The 19,540-nt window shown below is 40.3% G+C and overlaps 1 protein-coding gene across 1 annotated transcript in view; it reads right to left on the reverse strand.

Annotated features, from left to right (window-relative positions):
• Window positions 1–19,540, reverse strand: part of PCNX2 (pecanex 2) — a 160,211-nt gene that overhangs the window by 75,018 nt on the left and 65,653 nt on the right. Inside the window, exons 16-20 of the mRNA XM_075146457.1 lie at window positions 15,006–15,115; window positions 12,725–12,821; window positions 5,272–5,364; window positions 4,584–4,734; window positions 418–559 (exon numbers count right to left, since the gene is read on the reverse strand). Of these exons, the coding sequence (XP_075002558.1) occupies window positions 418–559; window positions 4,584–4,734; window positions 5,272–5,364; window positions 12,725–12,821; window positions 15,006–15,115 (593 nt within the window). The remainder of the gene's footprint in view (window positions 1–417; window positions 560–4,583; window positions 4,735–5,271; window positions 5,365–12,724; window positions 12,822–15,005; window positions 15,116–19,540) is intronic.

Here is a 19,540-nt window from a genome sequence, read left to right on the forward strand (position 1 = left end):
CGCTGTAGTCTTAAAAATCCTCAGTTAGGAAATGTTTCCTGATATCCAGCCTAGATTTCTCATTTTCATCTGATTAATTCTAGTTACCCCACTGTGTTTATGCCCATCAAACACCTGCAGCCTGCTATAGTGTGTCTTGCTTTTAATTGACATTTAGACATTCCATATATATCTATATATAGATCTTTAATCTTTTAATTTCTCTCTCTCTCACTGGAGTCATGTCTGAGCACGTGCTAAGGTAGTTTTGCTTTTTTTCTTTCAGCAAAGCCAATGATTACTGTATACTGAACTAATAATGCACAAAAGCAAACTGTGACAAGCAGACAGACTTAAAGAAACAAATTTCATTTCTCAATCTTCAGTCTAAAACCAAATATTCTACTAATCACATGCTTTGAGTTATAATCTACTTACTGTGTACCAAGCTTCTTGTATTTACTAATTGAGAAAGCATCAATGGTGAGGGCATTCAGTATTATAGCTGGATACAAAATGTATTTCTCAAAGCACTGAAGCCACACATAGAGCCTTTCAAACCACATCAAATGAGCAGCATCTGAAATAGAAATTGAGATAACATCATTTCATCAAATTATCAGCATTTTTTGTACTGCAATACCGTAGAAGAAATGAGTTAGCTCACATTAATAAACATAATCAACTAATTTATAAAACAATGGATTTCATAATTCTTTTGCAATAGAGAAATCATGTTATTCTGAATTTAGAGAGTATCTGTTTTGCTGCTTGTAACTGCACTCATGAGAAATGCTCAGAAACGATAAGAGATGGTACATGCTAGATGGTAATTTCTACATAATCCAATTACTAGTCACTATATTAAATAGCACTTTTAGTAATGTAATGACTCCAGAGAGGCCTTCTCCAGCTCTGGCACTGACCTGGTGGATGACTTAGGGAACCTCATTTGAATTCTGTGCCTCTCCTTCCCCATCTTACAGTGGCAAAACACTGTTTATTAAGCTGCAAAGTATCATTGACCTCATTGATAAATGAAAAATCCTTTGAGATCTAAAGATTGAAGAATTAACAGGCGCTAGAAACTGTTGTAGACGTTTCTCAAAACACTTAAACAGCCATCATAAAAAGCATCTGCCAGGATCACATCATTCACTAGTAAAGAATATCTTTTTTTGCAGTAGACTTTTGTAACAACATCACAGTGCTTAATATGAGTATTAAACAATAACTGAATGCTCTGAGCAATTCAGCTGCTATGAGAACTTAGGTGAACTGAGTGCAGAAACACTTGTGTATGGACAAAAATAATGTCTTTATTCTCAACTGAGCTCAGTTAGACAAGGTTATGGGAAAAACAGTGAATGCAAAAAGGCAGAACTTGGTATTGACTCAGAAATAACAATGCCAGCTACTGAATCTCCAGTACTCTTCCCTGCAGAAATGAAAATAATTATGTATACACATCCCACCCTCCCACACCTTTTCAATGACAGGCAAAGAAGACATGTTGAATCAACAGATTTATATGTTCTAAAGGCACAGTTGTATATTGTATAGGCTCAAAGAGAAAGATCTAAAAGCAATCCTTCCAAACTAGCTTTCAGTCATGCTTTGCCAGTACCTTAAGCTAAGGTAATACTCTTGCAAAAATCCGCCTTCAGAAAATATGATCAACTTCTGTTTCTTGTTATAACGTAAAAATATTTCCTTCTCTTATTACCTAAAGGCCACCTCCTAAAAGTTCATACATTCAGCCAAATGTCCATTTTGGAACCTACTGTTATTCTCTGTTCCTCTCTCCTCCTCCTGAACTACAAATTGCTCTCAGAGCTCCAGTCAAGAACTTCATCCAGCTGCCCAAAACTGAACTCTGTGTAAGAACTCAAGCTTGAATAAAGAGATGTGCATATCAAGTAGACCAAAAAGAAGGTAGCTGCAGGAGCAGAGAGAGATGTGTGCAGACAACGCAGACAGAAAAAAAGAGCTCACGTTCAGAGGGGGTCCTGGGAAAGATGTGGATGATTTGAAAATGGCTTATATGAATCTGTGGGGTATAAAAGCAGGGGTGGGGAGGAAGGAGAAGAAAAAATAATCTCTAGTGTTTCAGGGTTTCTTTCTCACTCAGTCCTGCACTACTTTCTACACATTATTATACCGTAAGCTCATACATCTTGACCTCAGCCTTTCTTCCTGCAGTCAGGCAAAAGAATGACAAGTAATAAATGAGTTATCTCATACGGGTATCATGAGAACTAGTCTGATAATTGCTATTCTGTGGAAGGCTTGAAAGTTTGAACTCATCCAGAGTCTATGAAACAAAGCCAGGAATAAACTTGTGGAATTGAAAATAAATCACCTGCTCGTCTAATTGCAAGCAAACATTTGTCTCCCCATAGCTCTACACTTGTCAAAAATTAGGAAGCTGAAAAGGAAATTCTATGCAGTAAAAGCTCCTCACAGACATCTTGTTTTGTGTTCTTGTCCTTTCATTGTCCACGCCTGACAACTACAGGATACTGTCCTTTTCCAAGCTTCTCTTGCTATACAAACAGGGAACCTTTACCTTCGGCTCCTACATTTTTCTTGCAGAGTAAAAGAAAGAAGACAGCCTGTCAGACATATCTATCAAAGGGATTACACAACCTTTTCCTCAGCCTGTCTCATCTCAGAACATGATAAAAAGCCTCTGCAGCAGCCTAAGAGACTGAAATATATTTTTTTTACTCTTGTTTTCTAACACACAACACCAGATACATTGCAATAATATTTAAGCCCCGAAGTGCAGAAATGGACCACGTATAAAATGAGGACCTGCAAAAGAAGGAAGAAAGCCTGTTGCCCGCAGCAGGTAGCATGGGAAATGCAGCTGATCTCAAAGGAGAAGGAAACCCATCTGTGGAGATCAGTCTGGCAGACCTCTACCCTCAACCTTTTCAAAAGCTGAGTCACTGCATTTAGGAAAACAATGTTTTCTGACAAATGAAGACAGACTTAATCAGGACAAGGGAAAGAAATCCTACAGTAGTCTTTTATGATTAAGTGATGTAACAAACAATAAAACTTGGGTATTCATTAGAATTCATTAGATCAGGGAGAGGAAGCCCTGAACAATGTTTTCAGTTGGGCATGATCCTTAATAAGATTTGTATTTCTACTACACTTTCCTTGGCGTATTGCAGTAAAAGTTAAAAGGCAACCTTCAGTCAAGTCTCTTGGGTACTTTTTTCATACCCAAGTCTTGTTTGGAAAGTAATCATTTTGAAAGACATGTTTTTTTTAAAAAAAGATTTAAATCCTTAATGCACGGTTTTGCAGAGAGTGATCTGAACTCTTCTGTTGTCAGGTTGAAGATCAGACTAAAGTCTTTCAGCAGACTGTGTTCTGACAACACTGTCTTCAAACACCTCAGGAACATACATTGAGAATGATTAAGGCACAAGATCCATCAAGAAATGACAAGCAAGCTTTTGGCTGGTAGCAAAGGCAAGATGAGAGCTGAGGGGGAAAAACAAAAAGCTGTGCTTCTCAAAGTACACTGACTGCAGGAATAACCGTATCAGAACGGGAAATCAGACCTCGACATACTAAAATATTTACCGATACTCACATGTATCAGGGCACTATGCGCTGAAGCCAGCAGACATTAGCAAGAACAAATCTTCAAGAAAATTTCACGGTACCTTTCAATTCTAATGTTTCTCTAAAAGCATTATGATGGAAATTAGAACTCTAAGTTGCACTACCCATGCTGTTCAAATGATATAGAGTTATATGTCAGAAAGTAGAAAAAATTCTGCCTCAATTTCATCAATCATTTAAGTTTTTAAATTATATAAAATGCCAATGTATTAAGCATGAAGTATAACATATCAAGCAACACAGCAAGTAACAGTACTGTAATGTAAAAGCAAAAGGCAGATCAGATGATGGCCACTTATGTCCAGTAAGATGATTAAGGGACAGGAGCATTTCACACAGGAGGAGAGGCTGGGAGAGCTGGGATTGCTTAGCTTTGAGAAGAAAAGGCTCAGAGTGCACCTTATTAATGTCTGACTGGGGGTATTTTGGGGGTATAAATACCTGAAGGGGAGAGTAAAGTTGATGGAGCCAGACTGTTCTCAGTAGTGCTCAGTGACAGGACAAAAGGAAATGGGCAGAAACTGAAATTCCATTTCCACATAAGAAAAAAAACCAACCAAAACAACCTTTCTTACTGTAAGGATGATCAAATGCTAGAACAGGTTGTCCAGAAAGGTTGTGGAGTCGCCATGCTTGAAGATATTCAAAACTGGACACAGCCCTGAGCAGCCTGCTCTAGCTGACCCTGCTCTGAGCAGGGGTGTTGGACTAGACAATCTCCAGAGGTTCCTGGCCAGCCTCAGCCCTTCTGTGCAGTGGTCTCAGGAGACAACTTCTACAGGTTCAAAGATTTGTCGGTGATCGGGGGGGAAAATGGAAATGATGGGCTATGCATGCTATTCAAAAGAGGGAAATGTAAAGCATAATTTATTCTCCCTGCTCTGTTCCTTCTGGATTTTTTTTTAAAGACAAGCTGCAAGTCATTGCATCCATTGTTTAGAAAAGATTTTATTACAAACCTCTCACTTCCCGTTGCTGGTGCTCTTTGCTTTTAAGTATAGGGTGGGAGATCCACAGCCAGGGGTGATGCTTGCGAAGCTGAGGAAGTACGTAATGTGTTACAAATCCCACAGTCCATGCTAAAGCAAACAGGACAATGCTGAGAAACGGCTGGGTCAAAAGAGAAAAAACGAAACATGGTTATAATTTGCAAACAACATTTTTATATACAAGGGTTTTTTTTTTTTCACAATTTTTAACAGTTCCTATACCTGTATTTTTGTGCAATTAATTTTTATTCCTATGTTCAAACTCTCTGACTCCACAGGTGGAGATGAATTTTGAAATATCTACTTTGCACACACAATTAACCAATTTTTTCCTCCCTAATTGGAAGAAAAAAGATCAGACTTACTCATTCTGTCCCCCAGGTTCCACATCATAAAAGAGCTGTGGATATGCAGAGGTTTAAGGAAAGAGATATCAAATAAGTAACACTAAAATTAATACAAATATCCATAAACTAACTGCCTTGCTCATAAAAAAATGTTATCATTATCAAGTAAATACATTTTCACTAAGTTCTCTTCCACATTCTCTATTCTTTCCAGTTAAAGCACCCTGTGGTTTTGCATAAAAGAGATAATACTGGGGAGGGGGGGAAGGAAGAAAAAAAAAAAAAAAGAAAAAAAAAGGACAGATACGCACCCTTAATGATAGGAATACAGTACTGGCACTGACAGCAAATGACAGAACAGCAGCCACTGTGCAGACAATGAGATCCGACTTCAAGATTTCTTTCTGTGAAAATAGTTATTTTATACAAAATTATCAAGCCAATACTATTTTAATCAAAGTAAACGACACTGTTCTCAATTACTCACAGTCTGCATTATGATAAGGCTAATCAGCACTCCCTGATACAAAAGTATTTTCTCCACTTTGCTTTGGGAAATTATTTCTTCACACTCTAGGTTTGTCAAAATAATCACATTTAAATTCATCATGCCTAGTTTTAAATTATATTTTTAAATAACGTAGTTTTAAGATTGGAGAAATGAAAGCAATACATTTTCATACCGAGTCTGATTCTGTTTAAGGAATATAACTCTTTTACATTATGAGTTTTTTATTTTTGGGAATCAAAATTCTGGTTCCATTTCCTATTTGCAACCATTAAGATTTCTTCAGATCCACTTTCTCTTGCATTACTGAAATGACACGTGCTTTTCTGTAATGTCTTTAGAGACACAAAGTTAATACATTTATTATGTTCTAAAGTGACATGTCCCATTCCCTGATTTTCTGTATCGGAAGCCAAATTTCGGCAAGATTTTATGGATTTCAAACAAGGCCTTTTTCTAGTGTCACTGAATGAAAATGAAACGACACATCTGCCTTTACGTAAAGATCTATAACTAGGGTAGGAGCAATTTTGTTTCTAAAGACTGGAAAATATCACTATCTTTCCAGCCCGTTTTTCGTGTAATTAAAATGTCATTCTCAGTAAACAAGTAAACAAGATAGCTTGCAAGCTGTGCGATCTTCTGAATTGTACTTTGGAGGCCACCCAAAGGTCTTTGTGAGTAAATGAAAATCTTGTCTTAGATTTATGAGAGGCACATTTTAGTTCAGCACTCAATACTATTTTTAAGTTATCAAATGAGTAACTCTTTGTTGCTCTTGGTTTAGAAACTGACTTATGCTGCAATTCAAAGACATCTATAAACGACATGTGAAATGCAACACTTCTGTTAGAATTAGAAGCTCATCCGACTTCCTGGTGCTGCAATCTAGGTAGTCTTCATGTATCTCATCAGAGAAAAAGAAAGAAAACTAAAATAATGATGGGATAGCAAACCTATGAATAAGGGAGATAAAAAGAAAGCAAGCAGAACAAGTGAACAACAGAAGGGTTGCGAATTACAGGGGAAGGTGGTAGCAACCACTATATTTAGGCTGCCTATCACTCCCAGTTATGAAAGATGCTTCTTAGTGAAAGGTCACAAGCATCAGCACTTCCACTTACTGCAACATGCCTTTGAAATTCAGCAGGACTAAAAAGCCTTCAGGCTCAAGAAGTACTTTTGCTTTGTCCCAGGAAACTCCAATCCGGTTTAGCTGAATTCTCAAGCGATCACCACTGTCCTTCCCTTTCCCAGGCTGCTCAGGAGCACGTACCTCCAAAAGAATAGCACTCCCTCCCCTCCGAGAGCTGCGCCCTCTCCAGACGGCCCTGTACTCCACATGGACTACAGGTAGGAAGGCGTAGGAGCAGAGTTAGGTCTTCCTAACTCTTCCCGACCATCTTTTTAAAACATAGCACTGCTGACCTTGTTCCTTGCTTCTTGGCCATCGTATGCAACAGGAGAACCACAACATGAGGGACCTCGCAGGAAAGGCCGTCTCTTCCCTGAACAAACCTTTGATCCCTGCCTGTCCCCACAAGTCCTCGCCGTTCAGTTCAGACCTTCTCTCACTAGCAAGTTGTGTATCCATCTCTAACTCAAGTGGTTTTAGTATGTGGAGCAGTACTGAAAAATCGTGGTCAAAACCCTAATAAAGATAAGGGAATTATTACCAATGCATGTAATGGAAATAATTTTTTTTTAATCTTTCCAAATTATTTTAAAGATGCTGCATACAAAATCTACATAAAGCAGCAGTATTTAGCTGGTAAAATTCAGCCTCTGAGAAAGCTAAGCAGTGCCAGATTTATATGGCACTATTTCAGCCCTTTTGTGAATAGATATTATGAGAAGTCTTGATCAAGTATCATTTTCCGCACAGCTGAATCCAACTACTCAATAGTCTAAAACAAGCTTATAAGAACAACAAACACACTCCAATCATATTTTCAAGCTCTTCTGTACAACCAGAAAGGATTACTATTAAAATGACTCATTTCTCTCACAATCAAATGACTGAAGAAGCTGCCATTTTAAGAACTACATCAAATATTAAGAATTTAGCTGTAAAATCAGCAGAGGTGATTTTGGGAAAAGGCGGCATCCTAACTTTCCATTCTGTGCCAGGTCACCAAGGAGAATCTTTTCAGAAGATTACATTCAAAAGAGAATGTATTACACAGATTATATTGCACAGGACTGGTACTTCCCACCCTTCCCATCTTTGAGTTTGCAAGCGTCCTTTTTAGGGTGCTCTCACTGCTTCTGACACAGGCAACGCTACAGGCTTGGGGAAGAGTGGCTGGAAAGCTGCCCAGAGGAAAAGGACCTGGGGGTGCTGATTGACAGCCAGCTGAACATGAGCCGGCAGTGTGCCCAGGTGGCCAAGAAGGCCAATGGCATCCTGGCCTGTATTAGGAATAGTGTGGCCAGCAGGAGCAGGGAGGTGATCGTGCCCCTGTACTCGGCACTGGTGAGGCCGCACCTCGAATCCTGTGTTCAGTTTTGGGCCCCTCACTACAAGAAGGACATGGAGGTGCTGGAACGTGTCCAGAGGAGGGCAACGAAGCTGGTGAAGGGCCTGGAGCACAAGCCTTATGAGGAGCGGCTGAGGGAACTGGGACTGTTTAGTCTGGAGAAGAGGAGGCTGAGGGGAGACCTCATCGCGCTCTACAACTACCTGACAGGAGGTTGTAGTGAGGTGGGTGTTGGTCTCTTCTCCCAAGTAACTAGCGATAGGACAAGAGGAAATGGCCTCAAGTTGCGCCAAGGGCGGTTTAGGCTGGACATTAGGAGAAATTTCTTTACTGAAAGAGTGGTCAGGCCTTGGAACAGGCTGCCCAGGGAAGTGGCTGAGCCACCATCCCTGGAAGTATTTAAAAGACGTGTAGATGAGGCCCTTAGGGACATGGTTTAGTGGACATGGTGTGTTGGGTTGACGGTTGGACACGATCTTAGAGGTCTTTTCCAACCTGTATGATTCTATGATTCTATGATTAACAATCCCATACAGGAAAAGGCCCATGTTTTTAAAGCAATGATTATTATTCATGTATTTAAACCCAAATCTGACAATTGCATTCCAACTCTGGCAACATCTAAAGTGTTTAAAGTATCATATATGCCCAGGCTTGCCCTTTTGCCCTTGCACAGAACTGCTTCAAAATGTAAATGTACTGCTCAGCTGCTGACTTGCACAGTGATCCCCACAGGAGCTCCTTCTTGATGTGGCAGATGCTTTCAAACCTCACAAAACTCAGTTTTTTTTCGTTCTAAAACAAAGCTGAGCAGTAGTTGCTTTTGTTTCATGTCATGGCATAGCGGTCAGGGCCCCCCAGGAAAGAAACGGCTGACCCTGGGCAGTTATCTCTCTGACTGAGGGTGATTCAGAGATACCTTCCAGGAAAAAACCTTGGGCATCCACCTACAGGCTGCTGTGGGTGGATCTGAGGCTTCCACCCTTCCTGCTGAAGGCAGCTAGCTCCTGCAAAGCACATGCCTACCTTGGACACAACTCTGTTCCCCATCCTGCATTTAGACCCAACTGTCTAAAGCAGGATTTTGGATTCCATTCCCAAGCCCAGGCACTTCTGAACTGAATGTTGAATAGCCCTATGATGTGATGCTTGAGTCCTTCATTGCAATTGGTCCAATGTGGAAAAGTTAAGCTCTGATCATAGTTAAAATCTCTGCAGTGAGAGATAATCACTGTTATAGTTTGGGCTGAAAGCAGGTGTTCTTTTTTCTCCATTTTACACTCAAGGAAAAAAAGAAACCCCAAACCAACACCACTACATTTGATGCCTCAGAGATTTTACAAGCAGAATATACTATAGTGACACTTTTTAAAAATTATTATTTTCAATTATGCTTTTGGAGCTTTGTTCAAATCCTTTTACTAGCTATCTAAATGTTTGTATTAAAGGCCAGGAAGGAAGCTGAGTTTGAATGTAACACATTAGCACCCTCAGGCCACTGGTTAATCTAGTAATCAGCCATGTGGATGCCTATGGAAGTTAATTATAATGGTAGGCAGCTCCATTCTCAAAGTTGAATGGTCAATTATCCATCACAGCTGCTTTATAATTCAGGCTTCCAAAGCTGGCAATTCTTATACAGCTATTCAAGCAAAGGAAAATAGTAAAGGTCATGTAACTAAACATTAGAGATGCTGTATTTATTATTCCTAACATCAATGCAAAGCCACTACAGAATACAACACATTAATTTTCAATATTAACCTTGTTTGCTTTCAGCTCCTTGAGGAGGTGATTTGGGTTCTGTATGCCTCGGGATTTCTGATTAAAATGGCATGTTATGTAGACCATATGTCTGTACACAGATGAGGGCAAGGCTGGCTGTTGTGTTGCATCCTGCCATCTCTTGCCACTGACAGGGGGTTAGGAACACTCTCCTCGCAGAGGAGCATTCTCAGAGGAAAAAAACAAACTACCACCATGAAATCTCCTTCAAATGCTGACACATTGTTTCACCCAGTTTCTGAACTGTTTGAAGATCCCCTTGCAGATGTTCTGGAAGCTATTTAAAATTGGCTTTTAAGAGTCAGCTGAGTTCTACATCCTAAACACGATTGCTGTTGCTGAAGCAAGTCAGCAGAGACTGTGGCTTGATTGTGCTCCTCAAGTTTGAGGCACGTGCATTTTCTCCTGCCTCAATTCTTCTCTACTTGTTGTATTAGCACTGCACTGTGAGATAGCAGCGGGAGTCTCCTGGCAAACTGGTTAGTGTTTAATGGAGACAGAGGTACCAGATAACACAGGGGCTAGACAAAGAGCCTGCATTAATCAGAAATTGCCCTCTCTTTCTTCAAGAGATCTCCCAGCATGGAAGAATTAGCACTGCTAATTGACATTGTAAGCAAACACATTTGCTTACAGTTTTTATACAGATTGAGGGAAGCCTGGACAAAGGAAAAAAAAACATGAAGGCAAAGAACTAGCAAGCTCCAGCAACGCTGAAGGAAAGCAGCCTCTGTCTAAAAGCAGCAGCAGCATAAAGTATCAAATGTACAGAGCAGAAAAGTGCCAATCCCCAAAATCAGGAACATCCTGGAAAGCAAAAGGTGCCAGGAATCCCACTTAATTAAATGTAAAAAAACCACTGCAAAACATGACAGGAATGAGACATGGTGAAGAGAAGAACTGAAGTCCTATGTCTGGCCAGTCCCACCACAGTCCTCCCTGCGCTTCTGTATCTTCCGCCCCAGTGGCTCAAGGGCCCAAGTGCGGTTGAACCACATGGTAACTGTGTTAGCATAAGACATCAGATCCCTGTCCACATTAGACACAAAAATAGGTCGAGAGTCTGCAGCATGACTCCGTTTTGAAAATACAGCTAGGATTTTAGATGTGAATTTGTTCATTCTTTTGGGTTTTTTGTTTTCAATATACTGAAGCCTTGCTCAAGGTTTCCCTCTGCACTGTGAAATGAAACCAGTTAAGTGGACAGCCGCAGTAACTGCTTCAGTCCCCTGGTAAGGCTCCATCTGCGGAACAGATGAGATCAGACTCGGTACTGCTCTAAGAAGGGCACTATCAGCAAAAGATACAAGTGGGATATAAATATGGGGGAACAAGCAGCTTTGCATTACATCTGCCATAGAGTGCCCATGTACAAGAATGGACTGACAATGAACCGTGGCAATAACCTACACAGCCAAAATACCACAGAATATAGCAAAACTTTAACATAAATACTTTGGTTTTTACTCCGTTACTAGCTGGACTTTCAAATTGCGGTGTGACCCTATTGCAGACAGCTTAGTTTGCAAGAAACTGTAGCTCAATACAAGCATCAAGGAATAGACATATTACTTAACCTTATGTGGGCCTTATTAGAGTAAGCATAATATTATACATGGTAGAAAATAACAATCTAAGCAGCAGTTTAGCAAAGAAAAGTAGAAAACATTGGTAGTGTGGGATCAACTCATGTGCTGAATGTAGGCTGTGTAACAAGATGTTCAGGAGAGATGCATCCCTTTGAAGGTACAGCTGGAGGCCAGGCCAGCTACCACACTTGCAACCTAGGCACTATGGACTCTCAGGTCATGTCTTAAGGGTCAAAAAAAGGCAGCCTGTCCTCCAGACGCTCTCTGAACACTCCTTGCTTCTGCAACCTTTCAGGAATTCAGGAATAATTGCCTAGATTGCAAATGCTCAGATGCAGGCGTTAGGAATGTGGTCAGGAGGAAAGGCTGTCTGACAGCCGGCAAGCAGGACAGTTCATGACTCTAAGAAGTGTCAAACACCCCTTAATACCTTTGACGATCTTCCCACATGGACTCGTTATAAGATCAACCTCCCCTGAGTAACAGTTAGTGATTTTTTTTTTATATAAAAAGACACAAAGAGGAAGATGGGTCACTTTGGATGTTTAAGCTGAAGTGGGAAATATGCTGACACAAACTTAGAGCTACGTGCCAGACAGTAGGAAATAAACAGCCTGCCAAGCAAAGAAGAGCAGAGGAGGCAGCAATGCTTGGCACCAGGCATGTACCTCCCTCTCTCATACTGGTCAAGTTTCACATGCTTCTTCCATCTCTAGGTGCAAAGTCTGGTCTATGCTCCACCTGGCTTGGCTGGGGTGGAGGGCATACAATCAAGAGTACTTCCTGGCACAGAAAAAGGCATTCCTGAAAACCAGGTCAACTCCTAGCCCTGGAAAAAGAATGAATAAGGGCTGTTTTAAACACACTTAATTCTGTGGACCAAATTCTGTCCCCCTCCAATGTAGACAGGGAGTTTGGCAGGACTGCTCACCTTTTTGAATGCTTGTTGAACAATCCAGCCTACCTTGCACACACCAGGTTGCCAAGCTGTAACTCTATGCACAGAACCTGCACTAGCTCCCTGAGTACCAGAATAAGATGCCTTATTCCCCAAGCTCTAAGAGTGCATTTCCCATCAACTATATTAAGGAATCAATGTTGCCGAGTCCTTCAAAGGAACCCTTCAGAAAGGAAAATTGCAATATCCCCCTTCTCCCTTCCGGCCTCACTGGAAAGAGGATCTGGAACTTCTCTCAGTTTCCATCTGTGGATTTAAAGGAACAGGATAGAGATCCTCCCATTTGCTATGCTTTTAGTAATTTAAATACTTAAATTTAAGTATTTTGACAATCCCCAATTTAAATACTTAAATTACTAAATGAGAATATTTAAAAGGTTCCTCACTGGGGAAAATGGATGGGAGAGAGCTTTGAACAGAAAGTAATGAAAGAAAAGGTCTTACCACTGATTCTCTCATCTTTTCTGGGAGTGGATCTGCTGATGAATCTTCAAATTGTTGACGCAGAAAGTGAGGGACATATTTGCACTGAATAAGGGACCTGTTAAAAAAAAAATCCTAGTTAGGATACTTCTGAACATGTCTAACTGATATGAATACTCCTGGGGGGCAGAGGAGGAGGAACAGCCTCAGATTTCCTTCCTCATGTATGCAGTAGCTATTTTATCTCTGTATAGCTGGAGATTGACACAAACCAGCTCTACCTGTGATCGTCAAAATGTTAAGGAGTCTCAGCAGTCTAATCAATGTGACTCAGTCATTTAGAGGAATGAGCAGACCTGTTCCATTCATGCCCTTTATTAATGTTTCAGCTAAGCTGAAACCAATATGGGAGCTGTTTAGACCCACATTAGAAGGGCCAAAGAAGCTATTTCTGTATAAATTGTATATTAATCCTCAATTCAAGATTTATGTGCTACCTCCTCCTCCATCTTGAAGTTTATGCCACAGGCCATCCTTTAAACAGTTTCCAATCTCCTTAACTTCCTTTAATTAAGTTCAGAGCTGTTTTTAAAAAAAATCTTAAACCTCTTTTTTTAAGGTTTATACATTTTTATCATGATTGCACAATAAACATTTGATGTTGTTGTAAACATATTCTTAAGATATTTAACAACCATTTCAGCTGCTGAAGATCTGATTAAGAATGTTAAGAAATCGGTAGCTAGATTTAAAAGTTAAAATGGATTTAATGGTTTAAGATTACTTAAGACAGACGAGTTTCTGTTTTATTAAAGAAATTAATGAACTGTTGTGTCCTTCCTGGGGAATGGGAGAGAAAAATATATTTAAATTACTTCAGAATTGAAAGAGCTCACACTTCCATGCTGATTTGCAATTTACCTGCGTACATTTTACTCCAAGGCTAAACAAATCTCCCTAATACAGCATACAGCTTCACTTCTTTCCATACCTGAGTTCCATACTGTAATGGCTGATGAACTACACACTACCTACATAAAGCTTGATCCAGGTCTAATTGACATCAGTGCCAGACACAGTAGGCTTTGGATAAAGTTAATGGCAACAGATATAAGCAGTTCTTGTTGCTTTGCCACATCAGAACCTCGTAATGCATAAATATCAGATTCCTTTAATCTTCTGGATGGTAAAGAAGGAATTTCTCAACTCTTCAGTAAGATTTACTGGGATGCCAATTTTCTACTAGTGCCCTATATCCTTTTCTTCCTCATCAGAATTCTTCTCCTTTTCCCAAGTTTCTCTCCTCAAACATAATCTTGAATGGCCTAAAAAGCCCTCCACTTCCCCCCCTCTCCTGCATTACAGAATTGTGCGTCCAACCACCCTGACTTACCATATGCCTATGCCTATCTTCATATGTTAAAAAACCTCACCTCAAGACATGCACAACACACCTCATGAATCAAAGGAGAGAACCTGTGGGTTTCCTCACAAGCCCTCTGCACTGTTCTAGGATAAGACTGAGCTGTCTGTGAAGCAGAATCCCAGATGGCATGGTGATACTGGCTGCACAAAACCCATTTGCTTGCTTAATCCCACAGCCATATATGTAGATGCCCAGCTGCTTCTGGACCGCCACAGCCCTCATGACACCCATATAGCACAGTTCCCACACAGGAATACTTATGTCTGCTGCCCCTGACCTATGGATCTACGGGCCTCTCTCATGTCACCTCAACCTGCAGATAACAATGTTGGGGACTGCCCCCCTGGATCTTCCTTGTTCTCAATGGCAGCTCTTAATACACACTACCTTTCCTCAGCTACCTTTAGCAGACTGTGTCAGAGCAGAAAAGGAAGGAGTTAATCTCAAACAGAGAGGCAGACCCTACTGACAGTGACCCCCAGCAAGAGCTAGAATTGAGCCATCTTCCCAGCACATCAAATGCCCTTTCTCCTTGCCACGGTGCTACCCAATGCACATTCTGCAACTTCAGTAGCCTGAAAGCCCCCTCAACTAAATCACTATCCTCCAACATGGCAAGCACACAATTTCCCAGAGGGTGAAATCTGCTTCAGAGAATTTGGATAGTGCTGTTTAAAGAGCACCAGCCTTACTGGTAATCTGACTGCAGCACTTCATTTATTTACAGGACGGATACCAACCAGGCAGACACGACGAGGAATTTCCACCTCACCACAGTACTTTCAGGAGACAGTCCCTGGGGTTCTGAAACCCAGACATCATTCTGGTTGTGTGCTGTACAGAGTAATAAATAAATAACATTTGCAGGCAACTTACATCAGTACAGATGGGTCACTGCTTTGTCTGCTGAGGTGATAAGAAAGTGCAACTAGCAGACCACAGAAAGCAGAGAACAGCGCTGGAATGTGTTGTGCATCCCAGGGTTCCTGAACAGGAGGACAGAAAGCAAAGTATTTGTAAGTTAGGAATGCAGAACTTAATTTTCTTATTCTTCTCTCTCTCTTTTTTTTTTTTTTTTTTTAAAAAAAAGTAGGCTAAGCCATCCATGCAGTGTTAAAACGCATAGCATCTAAATTTGTACACCATCTACCAAGGACTGAAAATCCTTTTTCATATCAAAGTCTATTATTGTAAAAAAGACTGAGATTAGAGGCATGTTTTGTAATCATATTATGTAATTCCTCTATAATCAGCAATTAGCTACGAAATCACATGAAAGGCAGGTTTTCCTTCCTCTTTAATGAAACACTAGAGGCAAATGCTCATTAAAATGAGATGAGAGTGAAATGAACTGCACTGTATTTGTCTAAACCCTAAATTGATATGTAGTTACTTGACCTGTGGCCAGATTGCATACAACAAATGCCAATGTCACCTAAATCAGGCAGTGGGGTACAGTTCTGGCACCTCACTCTGAATTCTTTCTGCTGCTTTGTACATTACATCCAGGCCCTGGATGATAACACAGTGGAGAGGGAGAGCACTCGCCACCGCATGTGACATCCCCAAATAGGGAAAGAAGAGACAATTCACACACTCGCCAGCACACTCCGGGCATAACCAAGACGAGAAACTGTCTCTGGGTAACTTAAACAGCTAAAATTGGCTAGAAATAATAAGAGAAAGACCATGAAGCTTAAGGAACACTTATCAAGACCAGCTTCATCTGTGGAGTCCTCAGCGACAAATTAGGGATCCTAAGACATACTTGCGAGTCCTGACTGTAAAAGGACACAAATTTTGGCTGTGAAGGACACAGAAACTCAGTGGATCAGATCCATAGCCATTTCAATTATTAGGCTCGTTCAATGCCTCCACACAACTTCTACCTGATCAGGTGAATGTAAGGTTACCAGATCCTGACATCAGAGCACTTTCTGGGTAGGTTTTGAGAGACAATGCTTGTAGGACCTGTGAAACTTTAAGCCTTGTTCAGCTAGTACGAACAAGGCATCTTCTGCAGCATGTCTTTTGCTTGAAAGACTTCACAACTTGTACAGGACATATTTTCGCAGAATAAACTGGTTTTATTCATCTTATTTTGCTCAGTGATATGCATGATTTCTTAGCAAAGCTGATTCACATTAAGAAAGATTTCATTTCTTTCAGGTGCAATGAATACCTGGATAAGACAAACTAATTTGCTGTTAAGGGACAAACCACCTGCTGCAACTTGAGATTTCTCTGGAATTTAACAATGAAATTCCAATTACCCTAAGAACTGGTATCACAGAAATGAAATTTTAATTCCAAGAATCATACTACTGAACATCACAAAGATAAAAGAAAGAAGTGTCTAGTTCTGTCAAACAATCCTACTTAAAACAGTCATTACAAACAAGAGAGTGTTACATGGTATTACTAAAAGAATCCAGCACCATCTGTTTGACAAGTTAAACTTTGCCATCCAATTCCACTCTTCATTTCGTTGTTCCCAGTTTTGGGGCCAAATACATTTTGGGTTAACTTTTCTCATTCTTAGTCTCAGGTAAGAAATTCATATTCTTCAAAACACTGAAGAAAACAAACTGGAGTCAAAATGTTCTGAAAATGGCTGACTCAGGGCCCATCCAAATATCCATTGCATTTCCAGGGCAATACAACTGCATACAGATCCACCCAGCAGCTTCTAGTGCATGACTGCCCCTTTAACCTGTAACTTATTTCAAAAGCAAAATACTATAAAGAGCCCAGCAATATACCTGGGTATTGAAATGTATCAGTAGCTAGTTTGAGAAATCATTTCGCCCTATTTCTACTGTAAAACTGCACATGGCTGACCTCATATTAATGTCTCAGGAACTCTTAACTTCCATATTTTCTGTATATTACACAGAGCTTCTGCATTTGGCTGGCCTGTGCTCCAGTTCCAAAGTGCCATTGTCCCCTCAAAGCTCAGCTGTCAGGGAGCCAGGAAGGCAGGCAGGACAGGCATCAATATTTGCTATGTGCCTAGAGAGCAGGATTTTCCAGAGTAATGCTACACAAGGTTGTTCAAAAGATGAGAATGAACAAAGGTGTCATTTCTCCAGCATCAGTGTGATGCACCCTGCTCCATTTTGTCATTTTCCTCCCCCACTACGATGCCTGGTAGAGCTTTAAATTAAAAAGATGAAAAAAACAATACAGCTGATAATTGGACAATGATTCTTCTCAGTGGGAAAACAGGAATGACAGGTTTTAGAGTCTTGGAAGCTGGTATTATCTGTCATACTAGACAGGGAGTTTGACTTCCTACTTTACCTCATTTGGTTGAGGTGACACGTAGTGCTTTCATATACAGTTTTGACTTTGATGCAGACACTCACGTAGTCATTTTTAAAACAAGTGAAATGGACTTACAGGGTTAAGGATGAAAGTAATGAGTTACAACAGACCCAGTGGTTGGGGTGGTGTGTTCCATTTCAACCACAGAATCGCCTAATCCCAAAACAACCCACTAAAAAGGAAGATAAAGGTGTCTTTGAACTTACAAGCCTTTTACCGCTGGTGAAGGTGGGGAGGCAAATGTATTTTTAAAAAGTGGTGATAGTAGTTTTCTGTCCTACATTATTTATCTTTTTTGCTTCTTTCTTCCTTTTTTTTTAGAAAAAAAAAAGCATGTAGCAAACTCTTTCAAAGATATGCTAACATAAATCTTACGTCCTACTCCAGAGACAAAAAGTGCTCTGAACACAGCAGAACCATTGTGATAAGCTGAAGTTCTTGCTGCTACTTTTTTTTTTTTCTTCAGAATATTCCTCTTAACTCAAAGACTTTGCAGATTGCTGCAGCATTAGCATCATCAAAGGTGTTTGCATACTGACTGGCTTTTTAAATATGGAGACAAACCCCAGTTGTTCTTCACAAAAACCAGACATCATCTAATTTTCCACTCTCTCATGATTTCACCATTATTCAACCAATTTTTTTGGCGGGTCTTTCTCCTTACTTCCACTCCCCGGCTTCGTTATGGGTCTATGCTATTGCTCATATCAAACAATATGCAGGACAGCTGTTGACAGTCAGCCATTCCACATGTGTGATGGTAAATTGAAAGAAATACTATCATCCTATTTCAGAACACACAAAAACTTTCTGAATGAGTCTGTAAAAGGCAATCGTCCCCCTGCCCCCCAAAGGTATGAGAAAATGGTAACAACAACTTGTTCTCTACAAGGTTAACTGTAAGCTTAACTATATTACCAATGGACACTCGTTTTCAGTGAACACTAACGACCAGGAAATGTGAATTATTCATGGACCTCGTGTTACACTGGTTAGAGACAAATTCCAGGGAGAGATGCCCACCAGCCTTATCTTCCCATCACCCACAGAAAACAAGACATTACTTTCTCAGAAGAGCTCCAAAAACCTGACAAGTGATAAGCTACCAGAATACAGATGTTAGTACCCATTCTGAGCAATGTTGTCTCTGTCTCTCTGCACTCCCAACTGTTATCTGTGACCGTATTTTCATTGCTGAAATTTAAAGTCCACAAGGATGGGACTGACACAGGGGTATGCATGTGTGTGCACACACCACCTTACACAACAGGGTCCCGGTCTTTCACTAGGATTCCTCGGTCAGAGAGTAAGACAAGCAACAACTTCAGGCAGGGGGGCATGAGTACTCATGCAGATTTCCACATTCCTGTACAGTGACATACTTCTGTAAGAGTAACCCTGGGCCATATCAGATTCTGCAGACATAATTTACTTTTTCTGTTATATCTGGACAATAAATTCGTATTATACATGCAGAAAACTAAAAGCATAACTACTGAAGTTATGACTAAAGTGCGAGTCTGACCATGGCTGCAAACATCGCTCACTGAAATGCGTGATATCTGACAATTCTCTCCAAAGTCAACACTCCTAACAGCTCTTGCTTGAACCTCGGGGGTCTCTAAATTGGAAAGTACATGAAATTGATAAGCCTTGTCTTCAAAACCTCCAACAGGGCTGGAAGTATTTTATGCAGTAGAAACAAAGCTGACTAATAATCCTATACTTCTATTTCTGGTCACTTACACATCCAGGAATTCTGTCTATACACATGGGCCCATTCAGTGCTGTTTAGAAATTTATTTGGGCAGTCTTAGCAGATTGAGGGAGACGTATGCTTGCAATTCTTTCCCATTATAAAACCCTAAGACAAATATTTCAAAATTATTAGTACACAGATGAAGCCTGCGTCGTTGAAAACGGGAATCAAGAAGCATTGTTATTCTGATTAATGAATTTAAAACTCATTAAACGACAAACCAAACTACATCAATGTGAGCTGAGAATGGTTTAAAACACACACAGGATTTTTAGTAACTGTCCATTGAAGCGATAAATAAGTTACCAGAAAATACTTTCTTCAG

The sequence above is a fragment of the Calonectris borealis genome, chromosome 3 (assembly GCF_964195595.1).
Source record: "Calonectris borealis chromosome 3, bCalBor7.hap1.2, whole genome shotgun sequence".
In the NCBI taxonomy this organism is placed as follows: domain Eukaryota; kingdom Metazoa; phylum Chordata; class Aves; order Procellariiformes; family Procellariidae; genus Calonectris; species Calonectris borealis.